The sequence below is a fragment of the Ambystoma mexicanum genome, chromosome 8 (assembly GCF_040938575.1).
Source record: "Ambystoma mexicanum isolate Mex_15411 chromosome 8, UKY_AmexF1_1, whole genome shotgun sequence".
Classification (NCBI taxonomy): domain Eukaryota; kingdom Metazoa; phylum Chordata; class Amphibia; order Caudata; family Ambystomatidae; genus Ambystoma; species Ambystoma mexicanum.
This window is the reverse complement of record NC_090929.1, coordinates 651,035,516-651,059,722: the sequence shown is the minus strand read 5'-3', so window position 1 is coordinate 651,059,722 and position 24,207 is coordinate 651,035,516. Positions and strand designations below refer to the sequence as shown.

Here is a 24,207-nt window from a genome sequence, read left to right as displayed (position 1 = left end):
AAGCCGCTGCCACCCTTCTATGCAAGGCCATATGGAATGGCAGTACCAGTCAGTCGGTGGACCGTGGTCGAGGATATCCATTCGGTCATCCTGCACAAAATCCACTGATGGCGCAGACCACCCTAAGTAATCCGTGACCCTCGACATAAGGCGCCGGTACGAGGACTCGGCATGGGTGCCAGGCTCAGGCCTACAGAACTCCACCTTCGGAGATGTGTCCAGAGCACTGGCGTCGTGCAGCGACTGACGCAGGTCCTCAATCTGGCTATGACCAGATATAATGTCGTCTGGTACCCTGTCAGGAACCAACCCATCTTCAGAACCCTGATCCACCTCAGAAATATAATCCAGAGGCTGGAATATGGGCACTGAATAAGGAACAAAAAATGTTTTGCCTCGGCCAGAGACTTTCTAGGTGGTTCCACCGTGCCACGGGGTACCTCCGACAAAACAGCCTCGAAAGGCATCGAGGGAGCGTGGCGCCGACAGCTTCGACACAGGCCTCGAGGGCGGAGCCCCGAGCATGTCTCTCGACAGCCTAGGCATCGATGACATCGACAACTTCCTCGGAGGCGGGGCCTCGAGAGTCTGTCGACGACCTCGGCGCCGCAGGCGTTGATGTCATCTTCGAAGACATCACAGGTTCACGCGGTCTCGAGCGCGTCGAGGACCGGGACCTGGAACAGGCATGACTAGAACGATTCCCCTTGTCTGAGCGGGACCTTTCCCGCAAATCGTGCCGACCACCCGAGCCCGAAGGCGTACGAGCGGTGTCTCTAGCACGGTCACGGCCGACCCCTCTTGGAGGCGTGGATGGACCGGAGCCCTGCGATTCAAAAATCGCCAACATCTCCTTACGGAAAGAAGCCCATCCCTCAGGAGTCTAATGCTTGGTGGGACAAGCGAACCGCCGACGGGCGGCCTCCTCAGAAGAGGACCGGGAAGGGATCCGATGACAGCGCTTCCGCGAGTGCGTCGAAGAGGCAGAGGAATGGCGGGACCTACTCCGGGACCGAGACCTCCCAGACCGACGACGAGTCGCCCCTCGAATCGTCTGTCGAAAGCCCGAAGGACCTCGGCTTACGAGCCTTGGTCACCTTACCTACAGAAAGCTTCTTCTTACGCTCCCGCAAGGCCTTCGAAGTAAGCGACTGACAGTCCACACAGTCGTCCGTGTCGTGGTCCTCAGCAAGGCACCAGAGGCATCAGAGGCAAGCGTTGTGCAAACCCGTTAACGACATCTTGGACCCGCAGTCCTGACACTTCTTAAAACCCGTCCGCGGGGCAGAAGAAGACCAAGACATCATACGATACTTAAACGAACAGGTTCGAGGAACCGAAAGATCAGAACTCCGAAGAGTCGAGGTGCGCCGAGATCTCCGAAGCGAACACGTTCATGGAAAAAACAGAACTGAGGCTACAGGCTTTGTGCGTCCTACTTATAACATCCGGTGACGTCGACTCGACGGAGGCCCTCGAGGACAGCGTATCAACGTCATCGACGCAGAAAGATTTTCCGAAGCAACACAGCTGTGCTGATTACTTTCATAGATATGGAATACGTCAGAGGACCCAATCCCCTCAAAATAAGAGAATTAAAAAGGAAGCCACTGCATTTAAAATGCTGTGTGCTGCCTTTGTACTTTACAGTCAGTACAAAGTTATAGTAAAGTATAACTCCAATCACACACTATGGAGAGACATGAAAAGGTCACCCATAAAAAGAGTAAAAGACTAGGTGAGATGAGAGGGGAAAAAGATTCATGCCACCTACGGACAAGGTAAAATAATTACCAAGTCCAAGCAAAATGTTCTGGGGTTGACACAGGTCAGGAAGATTCTCATTTAGGAAAATCTTACCCAACAATCGCCATGGAAAAAAATAATAAAATAAAATCACTGCAATTTTAAATACCACATACCATGCCTTCTATAATGCTGGCTCCCTGTAATTACAGCATTACAATCCCGGAACAGCTATACCACCAACAACCCATTAAAAGTTTTGATCGATTATAAACCCAGGGGAACTGGGAGTTGGGAAACAATAGTAAGATAAGGATCGGGATGAACAAGCGGACGATGGTGGTGGAGAAGCACAGAGGGGTGTCCAATTATAATAATGTGCCAATGCGATGAACTAGGTGGTGATGTACTGTTAATTTTCTGTTTAGATTGAGTTTGCCTATGTTTTGACCCTAAAATGAACATAAAATGCAAAATAAAGCTTTAGGTTTTTAGGAAAGCATACAATACAACTAAAAGAAGTTAAGTAGTGATGTAGTAGAATGAAACCAGTTCAAAAGAATTATGTGCAATAACTCCAATCTGTATGATGCATGGGGCTTTGCAACCAAAAGTCACAAAGCTTCTTCTTAGGAGAGGGGACAGATGTAGAAAACGTTCTTGTGGTGGTGAAAATGTTCCAGAAGATATTCAACAAGTTAAGGGTATGTAAAATATTATTCCTATCTTTCAGATACAAGCTATCAGATCTGACAATCAAAAAGCGATGGAATAACCAATGTTCATTCTAAGATTTATTTAATGGCGAACAGTGGGAGGTGAATGCGTTGCAATTAACCCCCCCCCCCGCGATCCCCACTGGTGCAGAATCAGATGTTCCCAGGTGACTAGGTATGTCAACTGGGGGAGGGAGAGGAGGCATGTTTTCCAACTGTTGTGTGGCCATTTTAGGGCACTAGTCACGTTTAGGAGCCCATGCGGTAAATGCGGATGTGCACACTACAAAACACAAACATTTTAAAAATATAATTGCCACCAGCTTGTCTTTAGGCACATAGAAAAGTAACCAAAAAGTGTAAAAAGGCTAGGGTGATACATAAGTATCCCAATTGCACTGCAGTGTAAGATGCTGTGTGCAATGTAAAAGGGATGCAAGATAAAAGGGAAAATGTTTCCTGGTACTGATAGTCTGAAGTACTGATCAGTGTCCCCATAACAAAAGGCAGAGGAAGTGAACCTGAAGGCTTTACTTCCACTCAAAAAGTTACAACAGGTTCAAAAACATAGCAAAATGATTCGGAGTCCTTTCAAAAGAGAAATCTTTCCTAACAAGGATCCAACACATAGGGGGGAGGGGGTGGGAGGAAAAAGAGAAACTCACAATTTTACCAGTGAGAAAAAATATTTAAAAAATCCCTAAGGCCTCCAACAATACTCCACATTCATTTTGACCCCATGGGACATTATATTACAATGAATGCAAATTGACAACTGACAATAAAACAAAACCTTAGGGGGTAGGAAAATGGTTTTCAAACTGATGCCAAACGCTTTCATGAATCAATAGAACATTTTAGAAATAGTTACCTTAGCATAACATTTCAAGAAAAAATATTGATACATAAGCCACAATATTCAAATAGCTTAAAAATACAGGCCCATTAGAGAAATGCAGAGCATGACTTTAAAAATGGAGTAAAACTCAAAAGATAACTAACACAATTATAATACTTGGTCCAGCGGTCACTAAACCCCATATGGATCCAGGAGAAAGGTCCATGGACAGGTAACTACCACACAGCCAATCTTACACAAATTCTAAAGCAGGTTTAAAATACTATAGGAAATAATGAGACGAGGGGCCACCCATTTTAGTGGAGGTAAGTCAGATCTACCCCACAAGTGCAGATTCTGCAGTGAGTAACCTCCGGCAAGACCAAACTAGACCCCAAAGAAATGTTCACAGTCAAAGGAGGAACTCGAGACACAAAGTAACAAACCGCAGAGCAGGACAATGCAAATGGAGGTCCATGTGAAATGCGATATAGAGTTTGCCAGCAAAGAATCTTCACCCAGAGAGACCACCCGATATTATCAAGAATAATTGCCCACCCCAGGACCCAAAGGTAGGTACTCACAGCAGCATTTTTAGGGAAAGCGGCACCAGCAGTACATAACAACCCTCCAAGTACAAGGCTTCTTTCCACGGGTGCTGTTTCCAGGATTCAGTCGACAGGAGCTTGCACCCTGAGCTAGCATCTGTCCCAGCAACCCAGGAAAGGAAAAAAAGGTTATTCCTACATTTTCTAACTTTAAGCCAGGAGTGGACAACTCGCTGAGAAAGACTACAGGAAAACAAGGGAACCAGCAAAGTTGGCTCCCATTGGCTCAGTGGACAAAAGATGAAGGCAGCACAGCAGCAATCGATCCTGGGATGGTGGCAACGGCTGGCGGCATCTTCAGACTTCCTAAAATGAAGAATTGGCCTGGTGGTGACGTCTCAGCACCTTTCTAGACACTTCCAGCGACTCACAGCCAAGCGAATGGTGCTGGCTGGAAATGGTGGGTTGCATCGGTAAACGGCACAGAAAATGATCCTGGGAGGATGACTCGACCAGCAGACATGTGGTGTCTTCAGGAAGCACAAACTAGTCTTCCCAGAGGCGAAACCCCCAAAAATCAGGATATACCCATGATACTGCCCAGTTAGAAAAGTAAAGAACCTAGGGGTTATCCTCTCCGCTTCTCTGTCTGTGGCTAACCAGGTCAAGGCCGTTTGTCAGTCCACTCATCATCAGATCTGGGTCCTTAAGAGGGTCATGCCTATGATCCCTGAAGCCCTTCGCCCTCCCGTGGTGGCTGCGTTAGTGCTCTCACGGCTGGACTATTGTAATTCGCTGTACCTGGCACAACCGATTGGTCTTATCCATCGCCTTCAGAATATGCAGAACCTTGCAGCCAAGTTAGCCACTGGCTCTCCCTATGGGGCTCATATCACGCCAGTGCAACGCCAACTTCACTGGTTGCTGGTGAAGCAGCGAATTCATTTCAAGTCTTTGTGCATCGTCCACCGGGCTATTCACGCCCAGGGTGCCGAATTCTTACTGTCTAAATTTATTAGATACCTACCGGATCGGGACCTCCGTTCCGCGACCTCTAACCGTTTGACTGTTCCTAGAGCTAATCTGGAAAGGCTTGGCGGCAGTGTGTTCTCTATTGCCGCTCCCAAACTGTGGAACAGCCTCCCCCCGCTACTTATAGCCACTGCGGACCACCTTGGTTTTAGAAGAGCTTTGAAAACTTAGTTAGTTTTAATTTCTGATCTCTCCATTGGTTTCTCCCCGACCGAGCAGCTTCCTTTCGAGCGCCATGCCGCCTTTGGGCGACCTTGCGCTTTATAAATTGTAACATAACATAACATAACTGCACTTTGCAAATCTCTCAAAGCGCAGGTTTTAAAATGGCAAAAACAGTGGCAAGCGCAGGCAAACTCCTTCAGCAGGTCAGCAGATCTGCTCCCTCCATCTTTCAGAAGTAAAACAACAAGAGAAGTGGAAAGGCAGAGCCAACAAACAGCTGCACAAAGGGGCATGCCAAACGCCAGCCAGCCAATCAATAAGAGGGGCTGGGGGCACAAACTCAGGATGACCAACTATTATGGTTGGTCACTGGAACTGCCACCGCATCAACGCCAGCCACACAGGAAGTGAGAGAGAGCTTAAGGGTCTATACTGGCCTAAACCAGTTAGTGCTAATATGAAGGCTGCTATTGTGGGCTCACAAAGAGCCCAAATGGTCAGAACAGCCACCTTAAGCCACTTTGTGGTCACCCTGAACAAAGAGATCCATATTTCACAAAAGGCAGAAAGCAGGATTAAAAAAAGTAAAATACATGGTCCCCAACGGGCACCAAAAAGGCACATTGGGCGACCATTGTGGTAAAAATTGGCTGTCTCCCTATGTGAAGAGAAAACTAAAGCCTAGGTGCCACCAACCTACTCCCTAAAACCAGTGCAGGGTGGTGAAATCACCTTAGGGCAAACGATGGGGAGCCAGAGAAGCACCCCAGGGTGCTTTAGGGGCAGACCAAGACTATATACCTTAAGTAGGCTGAAAAGGGTCATAATGGCAGGGGGACGAGGAGACCCCCAAAATTAAGTCCATCCAAAAAACATAAGGGAACAAAGTAAAAGGTTGAGGAGCACCGAATGTTTACTCTAGAGTAAAGTTGGAATTCTGACTTCACACATCTTGCACCTTCTTCATTGGACTTTGCTAGGTAAGATTTGGACAGAACTAGTAAATCTTCCTTTCCTGGTTCAACCCAAGAACTTTTTGCTTTATTAGTGGGATATTTTTCATTAATACCTCAATGAGTGGGAACCTTTTTCCACACTCACCTAATCTTTAACTCTTTTCAGAGGTGTCATTTTTAAGACTCTCCATAGTGTCTTTTTAAAGTTATCATCTTTAACAACTTATTGGCAATAAGTGCCTGTTGTTGCTGGGTTGCCCTAGGGGCTCCCCTTTTAACTTTATTGTGCTAACCTTGAGTGAACTACAGTTACCAAGGGTAGAAAGGATCTTTGGATCCCTTTTACATTTTATTTAGTGAAACCAGCACATCACCTTAAGTGGATTGCTGGGAAGATACAATCCATCCCCTTTCACACTAAAACTGTAACAAATCTGTTACAGTAACAAGTTTACCTTCAATGGCTGGTGGCAGTGGTTTCATAATGAACCACCATGGTTTGCACCTACCGTGGCTGTTCGCAGCTCCGGTAATGCTAACTGAGGGAGCCATCTTTTTCAAAATAGCGTTGAGCCATCTTTGCTAAAATGGTCCCCAAACTTTTGTTTGCCATTTTAGGGTTTCTTGTTGTTTCTTCTTCCTTCTCCTGACCATCAGGGCGGGAAATTCCTTTGTATGTTTTGTATCTTCAGCGGGAGTCCCCTGGACTACACGCCCAGGCTCCAGTCCGTCTGTGAGAGCAGGAAGTGAGAGGAGTCAAACTCCCCAGCCCTTTGTCTTACGCCTTGCTTGAATGGGGACAAATCCCAGTGGGGGGCTGGCTGTCCTGATTCGACAACCAGACCGCCCCTTCTTGTAAAATGCAGGGAGAGAATGCAGAGGTTGTGCTGTAATTACTGATAAATACTGCGAACCTGGAAGCTGAAGATATGTCAACCACTGGAACTTAAACCGAAGAGAAAGCTGAAGGAAAAGCGGCTGAGACTATTTCCAGTGACCTGAGAGCCTGCTGTGTAACCAGAGCCTGCTGTAGCCCTTCCTTCCAATCAACCTGGGGACTCCGAAAACGACAACCCCCGACCCAGAGCCTGGTGCAACCCACTAGACACAAGAAGACCTGCATTTTGAGCCATCCCATGCGGTGCAGCGACCTTGCGTTGTTGCGATACCCTGGGACCTCAAGCCATTGTGCAGTGCATGTTCTTCTGAATTCCGAATCTCGCTGAAACTTCGTGGGCATCCTAGTGGATCTCCAGAGACACAAATCGAGTCCGAAAAGTCCCCTTAGCAGAGTGCTGTACCTTTAAAACAACGAGAATTCAACCGCAATTGTCTGGTCTTCTTCAGTACTCCTTGAAAAGGTGCCAAATCCGCAGAACCACATTCAGCCGCGAGGGGAAACCTTGCCTAGAGCCTTCTTCATCGATCCCTGCTGCAAAGTCCCTTCTGAGGTCTTGTTTTCAGTCTCCACAACAAGGAATCCATTGACTGGGTATTTGACTGCAGACCCTGAAGTTCTCCTGCTGCAAAAGCTTCTTCAAGGCTGAGCTACTGTGTTGGCTTGGGTATGTACTTACCTTAAGTCTGTTAGGATTTCTGTGTAGCTATGTGGCATTTTCTGTGACTCGGAGGTCCCTCGTCCAGTACACCCAGTTCCACTGCTAGACTCCTGCTAGGGTGTCTTCTGCAAAGCCCCTGGACCCTCTTCTAACTCTTAAGTACAGTACTTACCTGTTTGCCCAGTTTTCCTAAGCAACTCTGACTTTTGCTACTACTAAAGAACCTATTCTGACACTGCCTGTTGGTCACTAGTCCTAGTGACCCCCCTTCTGCCACTGAGAACACTCATGCTCCAAGAATAAGGAAAAGACTGTCAAGGGATTCGGACTTCTGCCTAGAAAAAGAAAATAAGTGTTTTAAAAGTTACTTCGTTGTAAATAGTTGGTTGGTAACTGTAATTCTAAGGGTGAACAGTTACAAAAGTCCTTACTGATCTTGAATGTGTGATGCACTATGGTTTGTTAGGGAGAATTCTTTGTTAAGGCTAATTTCCCAAACCTAGTGAGTCCCCCAGCAGCTTTGCTGGACTTTTGGGGTTTATCTTTTTCTCCTGCTAAGAGTGAGACTCTTTTTCTCCCACTCTTAGGCATGATTTGAGAATGTCCTTTGACTATGTAATGTGTTTTATGGGCTATGGGGTCTTTTACTCCATAGGGCACCATGTGTTTTTGCATGGACTACCAGTTCACTGCAAGGGATAAAAAGCAACGAGGGACATGTGTTTTAGGACTGGCCTAGAAGAGGGATGGGGGAACCATACGATAAAATGGGTTGGAAGAGCATCTCTTGTCTGGATGAGATGTTCTGACATTATGTAGATGAAAATGGACAGCAGGCTCCACATTCATCCTTACCTGCTTTCTTGCCAAATTCTCCCTCCAGCTCAGCTTGAGCACCAGTAAGTGGTAAATCCACCATTTCCATGGTAACCACCTCCGCCAAAGACTCCTCCCGACTCCACAAAGCTTTTCCTGTAAAGAGAGAGACTTTATGTATTCACAAAGATGACAGCGGCAGAACTTGCATACAAAGAGCACAAATCATGATAGCAATACTGCTGGGTTCAGAAACAAAGCAGGTCACGGCACCATGAGGAATGGAAGCAACGTGCAGAACAGATAGACACATGGACTGGAGATAAGTGGAAGCGCTCTGACTGAGCTAAAAGGTCACCGTGGTAGAGCCACATCGAAAGGAGGTACTTGGCCTAACAGTATCAAAAAGAGGCATCCTGTAACAGCAACACTTGGTACAGAGGTACTTGGTGTTGGCATTTAATGGGCTGAAGTTATATTGTTGGTTTACCTATGTTCCATGTATTCTATCAGGACAACAGAAGGGTTGAAGGTAAATGAGAACATATAAGAAGTTCACAGTGAGGCATTTACATGGTACCTGGTCAGGACAGAGGTGGCAATGCAATTACAACATTAGAACATAGAATGGCAGAAGATTAGACATCAATGAAAGATGCATCTCAAGTCATCCAATATACCTGGCTGCTGCAAGAAGAGCAGCATGTGATCCTTTGTCTGCACCAGGCTTCGGTATCCAACAGAGTCATCTTTCTTCAGGTATGCTTGGATAAAAAGCTGCAAACAGATGAAAGACTTTAGCAGTGAAAACTATGCATGTATATATGAAGCTAGCAAAGCCGAACGAGCCAAACTACAAACACTTATACAGATTGACTGCCTTGGAAAAGCTGGCACATTGCCATTGGAATTACCATGTCCTATTGCAAAAGGGAAAACATGGAAAGGAAAGAAGATTTGTTAAGATTTATTTTATGACCCAGATGTCAACCCAATATTCCGGGTGTACAGACAAGCGTTGGGTGAGGTGTGGAGGGGGGGGGAGAACAGGGTAATGAAGGGTCAGCGCGTTTGGGCCACATACTTGCAGGTTGTATTTTGAAAAGGAACAGTGGAAACTATTATAAGTTAGAAAACTGTAAATAAACAAGCAAGCCATACAGCATTGAGAGAATGTGAAATGTGGAGAGCATGTATGTGTTTGAAAAAGGAAGGAGTTGGAGAGAAGGAGGGATGGCGTGAAGCTGTGGCTGCTGTAACCTGAAGAACCAATCAAGAAGTTTCACTCATTTGCAGTGCCTCTGTGCTTCCTTGTAACAGAAACCACCTAGACCCTTAACTCAAATATCCTACAAACCCTTCCGCCTAATGCACATCATTATTGTGAATGGAAAGTAAATGTGGGGAGTATAGACATGATGTTATTAATGTTAATATTAGACAACTGTAGATCTAGAATATAGATCATCTGTAGTGAGGATGTCTTTATAGGCTGTGTATTTCAATAGCAGGTTTGGGGTTTCCCATCTTACAGCAGTCTTGTTTAACCTTCCTGTCGTGCATTCTGACTACACTGCCCCCTCCTCGTCTCAATCCCTCACACTTCAGGATCTCCGTTAAGGCGCAATTCCATTTTTGGTGGGTGGGGTCCTGCTGTCCCATTTTACGTGCCCTATAATAGCTGTGCCACAAGATTGTTCGCTTCTTCTTTGGCCATTTTGTTGTTTGGTGGTCTTCCTGCCTTCTCAGGTCAGGAAATCCCTTATATAATCATGCATTTACATTTGCTGGTGCTTTCGTGGGCTACTGCTTGACTGTTGTGTGTGTCTGTGGACCCAGGATGTGGGTGGGACCTCTCTGGTCCCACTCCATATCTGGGGCGCCTGAAAGTCTACATTTGTGGCATGTGTGAAATGCAGGGGTCCCTGATTGGACCTCTGCGGACTGTTTTGTGGTCTACATTGACCCACTCAACAGAATTTTGCCAAAACCAAGCTGCATTTGCGCAGAAACAGCAAAATGGTTGCGCTGTCTCCTGTGAGCACCATGGCCTCAAAACTGAGTTTGGCAGCAACAGAAAGATGCATAGATTGGGAAGGATGGAACAAGGGGACACACTGAGGGAGTGTGCCAGTGTTCTGACACATACAACTTGAACAAAGTGAAAACACAGTGTTGCCTTGCTGCAAGCTCAAAATCCCCATTAAAAATGAAACTTTTTCACCTTTAAAATAATGCTGCTGACGCCATTTCCATCTGTTCTTCCTTTAACCACTGTGATTAATAAGGCCCTGCCATGCCCAGTAGGTCTCATTGTGCTTCAGCAAAACCAAGCATGATTTCTGAATGACAGGGCCTGTCAAATCAACTGAGAAAAATCAACAAGGAGCTTCACTTTTCCCACATGGGAACACGTGTTCATTTCCATCACAAAGTATCAAAGCTCAGCAGTTCAAAGAAACTCCAGCTATCTGAGCCATGTCAATAACAGTGCATCTGTGCTTCAAACAAAACTCCTCGATACCAGAAAATAACTATATCTGCAAGACAGAGTGGGAATCCAGAGGGAGATGCAAAACCGAATTTAAAAAGAATTGCTAGCTTTTCACCACACATGTAAAATGGGCTTTGCAAACTCAAGGAGAGAAAGGCCTGTTTTAAAAAGTAACCTGTTGAATGAAAGCCTGCCATTATCTAGCAATGTGAAGGGGTTTGTTGCTGGGGAAAATACACACATGGTTTATTTTATTCAACTGGCTTGTTTAATTCAGGACCAAATATAAGAAAGTAAAACTGTTGAACTATATTGACTGGATTTTGCAAGTTCCAAAAGAAAAATAGGTTTCTGCTTTGGGGGGATACTACCAACAGGAGGGCGCCTCTCAGCAGATACTAACACCCCAATGATAATTATTAGGTTCGACAGAATCTAGTCTAGGCTGAACCCACTAACAATGGGATTTCCAGGACAAGGAAATGTGAACTGGGCAAGGGGCAATAAACCTTAAATAAAGCAGAGAAACCCCCACCTTGCTCTGGAGGAAATGACAGTTGGTGGCAGCCGAAGCAAGAAATAAATGTTCCAGTGACAAAGGACTGCCATTTGCTTCCAAATACCATTTATGAATAAAGACAGACTTATCTCTGCAGCAAGACTTTGTAAACATTTTGCAGTTTAAAAGTTAATTTATGGGCTTTCATTTAAGACATGGTAGAATTCACTGACCCTTTGAGAATGGAAATGGCAAAGAATCAGGGATTACAAGGAAAGTAACCATGATGCCAATGCACATTTTTATACTTACATCCCTTATGATAATCCACACGTGTATAAAGTTATAGAATTTTAGGCCGAATCGTTCATACTCAAAATTACCAAAAAGTATTAGAAGGGCAAAACAATGTCTCACGGATTGCAGAGTTGGAGTGTTATGCTCTGCATAAAATATGTAACCTGTGTATATAATTTGCCAAGAGATGTCAACTGTATAAATGTACCGTTTGGGGCAAAATTGGATTTTGGCTAAAATAACTGTTGGAGGTTTTTAACATTGTAAACTCACACCATAAATCTGCCCTTCTGCTTTGAAATCCAACCAGTTGAGAGCGAGGCAGAGACTAGCCCCCCTGGCCAATCTTGTAGGTTGGAGGTGTGCTTAGCTAAGCCTGGCCAGCCATATACTTTGATGATGTCACTATGCATTATAAATAAGAGTCCCTGACAAGACTCTGGACACACACTCTTCCTGATTTTCCTGTGCCGGCATTCCTGTTCCATTCACCCTGATGAGTCCAGATTCTAACTACAAGGCCAAAGCATTGCTGACCCTACTCCAGGACCCACTGCAAAACCCAAGCAGTACTGATCCTATTCCCAGCAAGGCCATTGATCCAGAATCAACACACTAATCTCCCATTAAAAAGGGGAAAGCTGAGGTACCTTTTGCATCCTGCAACAGCTTAGCTTGCTGCCCACTAACTGCTTGCCCACTAACTGCATCCAGAGGTAACACTGCCATCCAGTGACCAGAATTACCATCCGGTGACCCGACCGTGCCCAGCTGTCTTTTGCCCAGCTCTCCTTTGCCAGGCGTGCTGCCCTGTAGTGACCAGAACCATTGACAGTCCAAAAATCCCAAAACTAAAAGTGGACTGTTAGTGTAATCCCTATGCCATAGAAATCAATAGTCTACCTTGTCTTGCATTTGTCCTTGTCGCACTCTCTAAGCCATCCTATCCTTATCCTGGTAACTTGTTAAGACTGTCAGAATTCTCTGTGTTCTTGCCCTTGATCTCCAAGCGTTAGCACCACTTTTCTCTTAATTTCTGTCTTGCATATATCAGTCATTAGCGATATTGTGTTTAGATAAATTAATTTTCCCTAAAGAAAAGGCGTACACTGCGTGAAGGGTTACAACTGCAGCGTAACTTTTAGATTTACGGGTGGCGTTCCTCTTTTCTTAGCCATTAAATCGAGTTTAAGTAAAATTTGCCTTTCACTTTTAAAATCGAATTCCTATTTTTCACTGCTATATTTTCCTAAAAACGAACCTCACTACCTTACAAATCCCTCTCAATTTTCACCTCTATGTTGTACCTGTGATATATATCTATCCCCCAGCCCAAAAACCACACTCAAATCAGAGTATTTCACCAGTTTTTATTAAAAACCGATTGGGTGAATTTACACGGAATTTGAAAGGAAATGCAACTTTTACACGTGTCATTTTCCTGTAATCAGTTTTAAACTTTCCACTCAGTTTTCAATTGTATGCTCTTGGTAATCCATTGCAGGTGATTATTAGTGCCTATGCATTGTCGCTTTAGTGAGAAATTGTATTTACCTTAAAGTTTTACCCGCACATTAATTTTTTATCTGTCCATTTCAGAGTGTCATTTCATAACATTGCAAGGGTTTTAAAATCCGTTTTCCACTCTTATTTGGTGAGGTAAGGTTGGATTTTGATTCCGTTTTGTGTCTTATTCCTGATTACCTGCTGTGTATTTCTATCTATTCAGAATTCAATTATTTGTGGGTTGAGGGAACATTGCAGGGGAAAATCCTAACTTGGGTGCTATCTTTCCTAAATCGAAAAGTGATCCTATTCACTGGTGTTTTGTATAGGTTCCACTAGAAGGTTAAACCAAGTGTATTGTTTACATCCTCATTGTAATTATCACCCCATTGGTGATTGTTGCCCCATATTAAAAATTGTACGATTTCTTTTGAATTCGAAAATAAATAAGTACATATTGCATTTTGCCAACCAGCCTGGTTCATGGTCCATTGTGGCCCGGGGTATTTGCAATGAGGGTGTGATACGAGCTGTATACCATCTCAAACTGAATCTGCATAAAATAAGGAGAAAAGCATCTCAGTTGTGCGCTACATACCAGGCCGAGACCAAGGTGTGTGTTGCCTGATTGAAATCCATAACAGTTTGTATGGTGCAGATCCTTACCATTAGCGGGCTTGGATTTGCTTTCAACAAGGATTTAAGACTAGAAGAAAACTGTTGCAGCTATTTCATCAGATCAGCGCTTGCGTCAAGTATGCTGTGTAGAAGAGCAGCCAACTGTAGATGTGTGGACAACTCACGAAAGTTTCAGACATCCCTTCCTGCATTTGGTCCCGTGAAGCTCTGCAGGCAGAATTGCCTGATCTGCGAACACTCCGAGCGGTTCTTCATCTCTTGGACTGGTGGGGCCATTGTTAGGTAAGATTTTCATAGTAATGATAAATCTTTGTGACTTGGGTCAACCCCAGAACTTTTTTGCTTTACTGGTGGATTATTTTTCCTTATACCTCTGAGTGGGAACCTCACAGAATCTTTTACTCTTTTTTGGGCGTCATTTAAAAAAAAAAGAAAAAAATTCAAAATATCGTTTTATTAGGATTTTAACAAAATACATTTCAACATGCTGTCTTAAACAAAATGGAATCGAGTGGATCACATAGGGGAGCAGCAGTAATCATACAGACAATTAGGGGTCTTGGAGTGACCGTGGCTCTGGGGTCGCCTTTTTGTTATTTTTTGCAAACCATCGGAGCACCAGGGGTTGAAAAACCCTTCCCGGGAATTGCTTTGCATATGCTGTGGAATCTGCCCATGCGGGTGGCAGTAATTATTTTCAGCGACTACTGTGTCCCAACATTTCATCCACCACATGGGGAGTGCAGGGCCCTCGGGTTGTTTCCATAACCGTGCTATAGGAATTTTAGCTTCTGTGAGCAGATGTGTGCATAGGTCCGCCAAGCGCCCTGTCGGCAGGAATACTTCGCCCGTGTCCCCCCAGCAGAACTATCCCTGGGTCCCATGAAATTTTTTACCCTGTGATTAGTCGAATATGTTCCAATATGTTAGGGAGAATTTTAATTTGAACTAATTCCTTTTAACCTTAGAGACCCCCTCCCACCCCCAGCTCTTTTGCTGGACTTCAGGACTTTTGATTTTTAACCCTGGAGTGAGCCATTTTTCTCACTCATTTATTTTTGATCTGATTTGGATTATGTTTTTCCTTTGTTTTTGGAGTCTGACAAACTCCATGGGCATCTACTTTTTGTATGGTGACATACAGCACCTTCAGTGCAGTGTCACAGAGAAATCCTTTAGATTTCTCAGTTATGGTTTAACTATCTTTTCTTGTGAGAACTACTGTTCCCAAGAATAGTAACGTGAAATTGACTTTACTTACATTTTCTCTGTAGGTACAGCACACCCCCTCTTATGTGGAGTGCTGGGGGGTTACTTAGTAGCCCCTTTTCCTACTTACTCATGTAACATTTTTTTATGTTACCCTCACTACTTTAAATGGCTGGTGGCAGTGGTTTAATTTTCCTACCATCGTTCTTTTCTACCGCAGGCTGAATCCTTAGCTGCAGTATAGCACCCATGGGGGACATTGTGTCAAAATGGCCCCGGTCATTTCTTGTTTGTGAGATCTTTCTTGGGTTTTACTCTGGGCGCCAAACTAGGTTTGACCCCCTTTGTTCATTATGCCTTTGGCGGGCTTCAGTACTGACACCCGCTTCTGGCTCCGGTGTGTCTGAGAGGGCAGGAAGTGAGGGAGGTGCCAGAAACTCCCCTGTCCTTAGTCTCCAGGGCAACCTGAATGCATCCAGTCCTGACTGGCTGGCTGTCCTTGCAGGGAGAATAGAAGACAGCTGAATAAAAAGGCGAGGCTTATTCGACAGAAAACAGAGTCGACCACTGGGAAGAACACTGATGAAGAAACGTGAACGAAGCTCGCTGCATCTCCCTGGACCGTTGCACTGCCTGGTGAAGCCCTGCTGCTCTGGTGAAACTCCTTTTTCTAATAGACAAGAGAAGCTTGGAAAGGACGACTTCTTCCATTGGGTTAGTGGGCCCAACTAACCCAGAGATTAACTTTGCTGGAAGACCTTCCCCAACTGGCTGTACTTCTTTGCTGATGCTGGAACTGAGTGCCAGGGGTTGAGAAATACATATTCTGGTGCAACATCTGTAAACCGGCCAAAAGCTCCAGGAGTCTCCCGAGGACCCTCCCAAAGCAGGACGACCCAAACTCAGATCACCTCACCAGAGTGCTGACTCAAGGAGGAAGGAAGCCCAACCGGTATCTAAGATCCGCGGTGGTGCAGTTTACCGAGCGCTGAAACCACAAAGTGCTGCTGATCCGAAGAACATCCATAGCTGCTGCCGACCTTTGGTTCGCTGTGCAGGAGTCCTCCAGACGTCCTCCCTCTTGTCCCCACGACTGTGGCCCAGTAACACAGGATATGCATCACGGCACCCAGACAGAAGCTAGCTGGATCCTCTTCTTCCAACCAAAAGATACTGTTCTGACTTTGGCATACTTACCTTTGTGTCTGTAGCTCTTCTCTTCTCAGTTGAGACTTGCAGTAGCTGCTTTTTTAGAATTGATTTCAGTTCTAACTTTCACAAGTGGAACAGTGTGTGACCCGACAGATATTTTCTACAACAAACTAACTTTGTGCAAGACTTTTTGCTTTCCAAGAAGTGCCTCAGCTCCATAGACTTTGCTCCAATTGACTTTGGCTGCCCTGGCTCCCTGCAGACTCTTCTAGTTTATTGACTGATTCTTACTGTCCCCCATAGGTGATACATTGGTTTTTGACTAATATTGCTGGGAAAGGTTTTTATCTAAACATCATTGGGAGATTGAAAAGAAAGTGCTCACATTCTCTGAGAACCTGTGTAACCTTTGTCCTTCCTTTAACCTTTCCTTTCTACCAACCTCAGAATTTTACAAAGTACAAAAGTGATATATAAATGCCAATACTGGCCTAGTTAGTGAAGTCACCTCAGGGTGTAGGGAGTGCGTATGAAGCATCTCTAAAGAGTATCTACTTGCTTTGCCTTGATTCTGAGAAAGTATTTTGTAGTTTATTTTTATTGTTGCACATTGCCATTTTTAAAGAATGCTTATTTAAAACTGACAAATAATTATTTTACTAGAAAAGTGTAAGTGTTATTTGGATACTTGTATTGGTGAATTTCAATGCTATAGCTTTACAGTTCACATTTACCCCTCTTGAGATAAGTCTGGCTGCTCAGTCACACTACCAACTTGTGTAGTACAGACCTATACCAATAGGTGGGTTACCTAATAGCAAGAGGACAAGTGATGTGTTAGTCTCCCCCAGGGTTACTAGATCAATTATTACCCAACACAATACCTCTCTCCAGTTGATTTCGGGCATGATCAATTTAACTTTACTTTCTCTGGGAAACAGTATTTTATCCCAGAGAAGGTATTTAAACCATGGGACAGCCTAAAAGGCTTCCCTGTGTCACTGCACTGAGGGTGCTGTGCGACACATGAAAAGAGGATGCCTATGGAGTTGTCTAAAACTCCATGATCAAAAAACACCAGAGTAAAACACACATCAAAATACAATGCTCGCACTCTCTCCAGGTAAAAGAAATCAAGTCCTCAAAATCCAGCAAAAGAGCTGGGGGTCTCTGAGGTAGAGAGGAATAAACACAATTCTCCCTAACACCATAGTAGGTGAAACAGTTTGCCTCTGGTTGGGCAACCTCTCCAGCATTGTGATGGTATTGCTGGTTTGCTTTTGTTTCGAATTTCTGGGGTTAGATACCACCTATAGCACACCTTTACCGCCCCCTCTTTGTTTGTGATGCATTTAGAACTCTTGTGCATTCGGGCCCAAATCCATCCCCAGCCCTAGCTCTTGTCCCAGGTCCCCTTCCCATTTGAGCATGTAGTTTTCTTTTTTGTTGGGGTCGAATTTGTCGAGTAGGCTATATAGGGACGAAATGTTCCCTTTGGGGCCCGATGATGTTAGGGTGCACTCTAGTGCTGTTAATTACCTACCCCCATTTGTTCTTGTATTGCTTTGGGGCATTCAGTGCCTAAGTTGCGCATATCACAATCTTTCGGCCTCTGTGACCCAAAATTTTGTTTTGCACTCTTTGAATGTTAGTGGGATCCCGCTGACGAAGAAGTCTGCTACTTGGTTTAGCCCCCCCTTCACTCCATTTGTCAGAGCCATCCGGGGGTGCCCCGGGGGTGAAATCAGGGTTGTTCCAGATCAGGAATAAATGGTCCCAGGGGGCCTTTGCAGCCCCATTTGCGGGCCTCCTTTCTCCAACATTCTATTGTGTTTCTGGTGGATGTTAGTGGGCCTAAGTTTGGGGGCCCCAGGGTGTTGCGATATGTGGAAGGGTTGCCAGCCCAAGCTTCTTCACATTTTTTTCCAGCGGGGTTGATAAGTGGTCGTTTGCCATGCATTGGCTTGTGAGAGCTGCACTGCAAGACAGTATCTGGAGATATCGGGCGCCCCCAAACCGCCAGTACCCGTACCCGTTCCCCGGAGCATGCTTTGCTTGGATATTCATGTTTTTTCCCCCCACCTCATACGTACTTCAGTAGACTTTTATTTGCACATTTTAGAGTTCTATCTCAGGGATAGTGACTGAGAGAGATAGGCACTGGTAGATTAGTCTTGGGACCAAGTTCATTTTCAGGGCCGTAATTCTCCCTAGCCGTGACACCTCTTGTTTATGCCAGCGCTCTATATCTTTGCGCATTTCCCTGAATAAAGGTGGGAAATTGACCCGATATATTCACCCTACTTTATTTGGGATCTGTACCCCCAGGTAGTTGATGTGGGATCTAGCCCAGGGGACAGGGTGTCTGATTGTCAATGATTCTCTGTGCTCTTGCGAGATAATACACCCAAGACTATTGATTTAGCATAGTTAACCTTAAAACCTGATGCTTTGCCAAATGCCTCGATCTCTTGCCAGAAGGTTTGCAGAGAGTCATCTACCTGGGTTAGGGTGAGAAATACATTGTACGCATAAATGGCTGCTTTATAGATGCTGCCTCCCACTTTAAAGCCCTCTATTCACAAGTTTTCTCGGATTCTAATAGCAAATGGTTCCATGGAGGGTGCAAATACTAGTGGTGAGGGGGGGTGTTGGGGTGAATTCTCAGTAGTGCGCTAATTCCCTGATACCTTAGAGATCCCCCAGCTGTTTTGTTGGTCTTTAGGACTACATTTTACCTTGAACGAGTAGAACAAGTTACTTACCAACTGGTAAGGTTCTTTCGATTGGATGTTCCTCCAACGGATTCCTCATCTTAGATGTATTCCATCCAGCTTTGCTGCTCTTCGGAAATTTTTTCGACAGAGGGCGCTGTGCGTCGATGTCGTCGAGTCAATGGTCCCTCGAAGGCCTCGTCGAGGGTGACGTCATCGGGTATATAAGTAGCATGCGCGGCGCCCATTGGCCTCAGTTCTGTTTTTCCCCTTTTTATCTTTGATCTTGTACTGTGTAGATTGTGCCGGCAGACAGCTATCAGCCTTGCGAGATTTGAGATGGCAATAACCCGGAAAAATCTACAAAGAGGTAGGCTGGGAGGGCGATGAGGAATACGTTGGAGGAACATCCAATCGAAAGAACGTTACCAGTTGGTAAGTAACTTGTTCTTCGAGTGGATTGTGTCCTCCAACGTATTCCTCATTTTAGATAGGCTCCCAAAGCAGTATTTTGTATAATTTCTCTGGAGGAGGGGTTAGATTTTTTTCAATGCCCTTAGATGGCCGAATAAAGCACTGCTTTTCCAAAAGTCAGCTCCTTAGACTGGGAAGCATCCAGGTTATAGAATTTTGAAAAGGTGTATAGTGAAGACCAAGTTGCTGCTTCGCAAATGGATGTTATTGGAACACCTCTTTGAAGGGCTGTCGAAGAGGCAATGCCTCTGGTGGAATGAGCCCTTAATCCTTCTGGGTCTTTATGTGCTACTCTGTAGCATTCTGAAATGCAAAGCACGATCCAGCGTGAAAATGTCTGTTTTGTCACCGATTGACCCAGTTTCCTTCCTTTGTAACCTATAAACAGCTGGTTGTCCACTCTAAGTCTGGAAAGTCTAGAGATGTAAAAGCTTAAAGCTCTTTTTGGATCCAACCTGTGTAATCTTTCCTCCTCCTTAGAAGGATGGGGTGGAGGATAGAATGCGGGTAAAACAATTTTCTGACTTAAATGAAAATCAGATATTACTTTCGGTAAAAATTATGGTTTTACCCTCAACACAACTCTGTCCTTATGGAACACAGTATAGGGTGGCCCAGAAGACAGTGCCTGCAATTCGCTCACTCTTCTTGCTGATGGTAGAGCAACTAAGAAGGTAGTTTTCCATGTTAGTAATCTTAATAGACACGTGTGCATAGGCTCAAAAGGAGCACATATTAAGAATTTTAGGACTAAATTGAGATCCCAAATCGGTACTTGAAATGGGTGAGGAGGAAACACATTAGTGAGTCCTTTTAAGAATTGTATTATCAAAGGAATTTTGAAGTAGGAGCATTCTTCCGACGAGCGCTTGAAAATGGAAAGCGCCGCAAGGTAACCTTTTATTGTTCCAATATTCAGACCTCTATGTGCTAGGGTTAGAAGGAAAGATAGTACTTCCCGAATAGAACATAGAAAAGGATCGACATTCTTTTCTCTGCACCAGTTGCAAAACTTTTTCCAACGGCAACCGTATAGAGACTTTGTTGCTGGCCGCCTTGCCGAAAGCAACACCTCCATAACATCATCTGGAAGGTTCCAATCCCTGCATCTCAGCCTTTCAGATACCAAGCATGAAGGTTGAGCGTTTTGACCACTGGATGGAGAACCTGACCCTCCATTTGAGAGAGAAGGTTCTCTCTCTGAGGAAGACGTACTGGAGGATAGATGGACATGTCTAGAAGGTCCGGGTACCACGTTCTCCTGGCCCAATCCGGGGCAATTAGGATCATGCGGCTCCCGAAGCGTCTCAGCCTCCTGATGACCTGAGGAATGACGGGAAACGGAGGGAACGCATACAATAGTGGGAAATTCCACTCCACCACGAACACGTCCCCCAGGGCTCCTCTCGGGGGAAATTCCCTTGAGCAATACCTTTCGCATTTTCGGTTGATACCGGTTGCAAATAGGTCTACTTGAGGGGTTTCCCAAAGGGCGAAGATCTCTGGCTTCCTGGGCCAGTTCTCATTTGTGGGAACTGCTGTTAAAGAGATTCCCTCCTGAATTGCCCAATACCAGAGCTGCATTGCCTCTCTGCACAGAGGTAGTGACCCCACACCACCTCTTTTGTTTAGGTAATGCATGGCCACTGTGTTGTCCGTCATTATCAGGACATTCTTTCCCCTGACAGATGGCAGGAAGGCCTTCAGCGCCAGTCTGATTGCCCTCAGCTCTAAAAGGTTGATGTGTAGTTTGGACTCCGATGGAGACCAACAACTGTTGATTGTCAAATGGTTGGCATGAGCTCCCTACCCCATGAGAGAGGCGTCCGTCACTGCTGTGATTTCCGGCCATGGTTGCCAAAAAGGTTCTCCTTTTAGTATGTTCTCTGTACAGGTCCACCATAGAAGATCTTCTCAACTTTGTTCGGAATCTGAAAAAGATCTGTCATTTGACCCAAGAACTGGGACCACTGAGTCTTTAGAGCCCATTGAAGGGATCTCATCCTCAAGCGTGCCTCTGGCACCAGGAAGATGCAGGATGCCATGAGGCCGAGCAACCTTAAAAAGTCGTAAGCCTGGAGATTTTGGGCATTTTGGAATTTGGAAACCATCTGAAGAATGTCTTGAGCCCTCGACTTGGGAGGCGAGCTCTTTCCCAAGGATGTGTCTAATACAGCTCCTACGTACTGAAGCTGTTGGGAAGGTGTCATTTGTGACTTCTTGAAATTGAGGGAGAAGCCCAGTCTGTGGAGGAAGTGGCAGGTGACTTTCAGATGATCCAGTGCTTGCTCGGCAGCACGCGCCCTGCAACCAATCGTCCAGGTAGGGGTAGACATGAATCCCCCCCCCCTCCTGAGGTGCGCTGCCACCACTACCATTAACTTGGTGAAGACCCTCGGGACGGAGGTCAATCCGAATGGCAGGACTCGAAACTGATAGTGTGAGCCCCCAACTACGAACCTCAGGTATTTTCTGTGCTTGAGATTAATCGGCACATGAAAATAAGCATCCTGGAGGTCCAATGACACTAACCAGTCCTGAAGTTGAAGGGCCTGAAGGATCTGAGAAAGGGTAACCATCTTGAACTTGTCCTTCCTGAGGAACTTGTTCAAGTTTCTTAAGTTCAAGATAGGTCTCAGTCCGTCGTCCTTTTTGGGGATCAAAAAATTCAGGGCGTAACATCCCTTGTTCCTCTCCGCTGCAGGTACTGGTTCTATAGCACCTTTCACCAGCAGGGTTGGAACTTCCTGTTGTAGGAGCGGGTTCGAAGACTTCAACGGGTGTCTCCCTGGTGGATTGCTTTGAGGTGGCGTTAGAAAAGGAAGGCAGTAGCCATGGGCTATTATTTCTAGAGCCCAAACATCTGAAGTAATGGCTCGCCATTCTTGCAGATGCTGTGACAGCCTGTCTCCTACAGGTGTTTTGTGATGCAAGTCCTCAAAGTGGTTTTGTGGCGGATGTTGCAGCAGCTGATGGCAGAGGCTGCAGCTGGAGCTGGCTTTGCACGTTTTCCTTGTCCACCGCGAGTGGCCTTTTTCTGGCCCCTTTGACTGGGCATTCCTCTCGCCGTTCCCTATGAGGTGTAGTAACGATAGGATCATCCCCTCCACGATTGTCCTTGCGCACAAAAAGGCTGAGGTTGCCTAATAGCAGCTCTTAAAGATTTGGCAGCTGCTTTTGAGGTCTGTAACCTCTCAAGGCTCTCGTCAGCCTTGTTGCCAAAAAGGTGAGACCCATCAAAAGGCATGTTCAGAAGGCGGTTCTGTACGTCCGGTGCAAAACCCGATTTCCGTAACCACGCAAATCTGCGCATTACTGTGCTAGTGCCCATGGACCTGCTTACACTATCCGCAGTGTGCAATCCAGATTGAAGGGATTCCTGCATGGCTTCCTTTCCATCTCTAACGATGGCTAGGAACCCTTCCCTTTCTTCCCCTTCTGGTATGTGCTCCGCCGCCATTGCGATGCACTCCCACAGAGTGTACGAAAATTTTGCCAAGGCACATGTGGAGTTGGCAGATTTTAAAGCCATACTCCCATCTGAAAACACCTTCTGCGCCCAGCCATCCACACGCTCATTGTCCCTGTCTGGAGGGATAGAAGGGTACGCAAGTTTGTTAGAAGCTGTGGCTGCCTGTATGACCAGACTCTCGGGAGTTGGATGTTTTCACAGATAGCCGGGGTCGCTACTGGCCGGGCAGTATTTTGAAGGTGAGGGATTTACTTACCGGAGGAATAGAATCCAGAGTTTCCCAATTCTTGGCCACCCTGTTTTGCAAGGCTACATGAAAGGGTAGTACTGGGTCGTCGGTGGGACCATGGTCCAATATATCTGTTAAATCATCTTGGATGAATTGGGCTGGTGGTCTAGGCCCATCCTAAGTAATCTACTACCATCATCATTAATTGACGGTATGATGGACTGGCATGCTCTCCTGGTTCTGGTCTGCCAAAGTCATTCTCAGGAGATGTGTCAATGCCACTTGCATTGTGTAAAGATTCCACCAAATCCCTCATTCTGCTTTCCTCTGAGATCAAGCATTCTTGGACATTTGGGGTGCCATATTCTAGCCTAAAAGGTACATTTTCCTCATCAGATCTCTCCTGCTCCTCAAAAATTGAGGTCAGGGATTTGAAAAACTCCTTCCTGGGGAGAGGCTTGAAAACCTTCTCTGGGAGAAGAGGAGGAAGAGGTGTAGTACCGGGCTCTGAGGAAATTACAGGTTTTGTAACCTTATCCTTCTCTTTTTCTGGCTTTCCTGGCTTGGATGGAGCCTTTGACAGTGGTCGTCGACAGGGTCTGCTTCGAGGGCGTCTTCGAAGATTTTACCTTTGAGGTGTGATGGGTCTCGGGCGGCGTCGGTGACCTCTAACGGTCGACTCGACTCTAGCGTTTTTCTCTCGCTGTCCTGGAAGGTTCCATATCCTTCCTTTTTCGATCACCCGGGCTCGAGGGCGCGCAAGTGTCGGAGCGATGATGCTCCCGGCCGGCTTCTGAAGAAGGCGCGGACCGAGGCTTCGCTTTCTCAAAAACCACCATCATTTTGACACGGAATGCTTCCAACTCTTCGGAAGACAAATATTTCGTGGGGCATTTCATACTTTTCGGAGACTCGTCTGACGACCAGGTGGAGGGAGACCTGTGGAGTCGTTTCTTCTATTTTTTTTGCGAAGACGACGAGCGATGGGAATCGCTTTTGGACCTAGATCGATGCCTTTCGCGTCAAGGAGATTTCTCCTCACGGGATCTCGACTCGACGCAAGAGGCTTTACAATCAGTTTTTTGACCTACCTATAGCATTCATCTCCTTTCTCGCAAGGCCTACCCAGTCATCGCCTGACACTTC

At 45.6% G+C, this 24,207-nt stretch overlaps 1 protein-coding gene across 1 annotated transcript in view; it reads right to left on the bottom strand.

Annotated features, from left to right (window-relative positions):
- The window catches only part of EMC1 (ER membrane protein complex subunit 1), a 755,368-nt gene that overhangs the window by 519,301 nt on the left and 211,860 nt on the right, over positions 1 to 24,207 (bottom strand). The window contains exons 12-13 of the mRNA XM_069610395.1: positions 9,057 to 9,153; positions 8,416 to 8,532 (exon numbers count right to left, since the gene is read on the bottom strand). Coding sequence (XP_069466496.1) covers positions 8,416 to 8,532; positions 9,057 to 9,153 — 214 coding nt within the window. The remainder of the gene's footprint in view (positions 1 to 8,415; positions 8,533 to 9,056; positions 9,154 to 24,207) is intronic.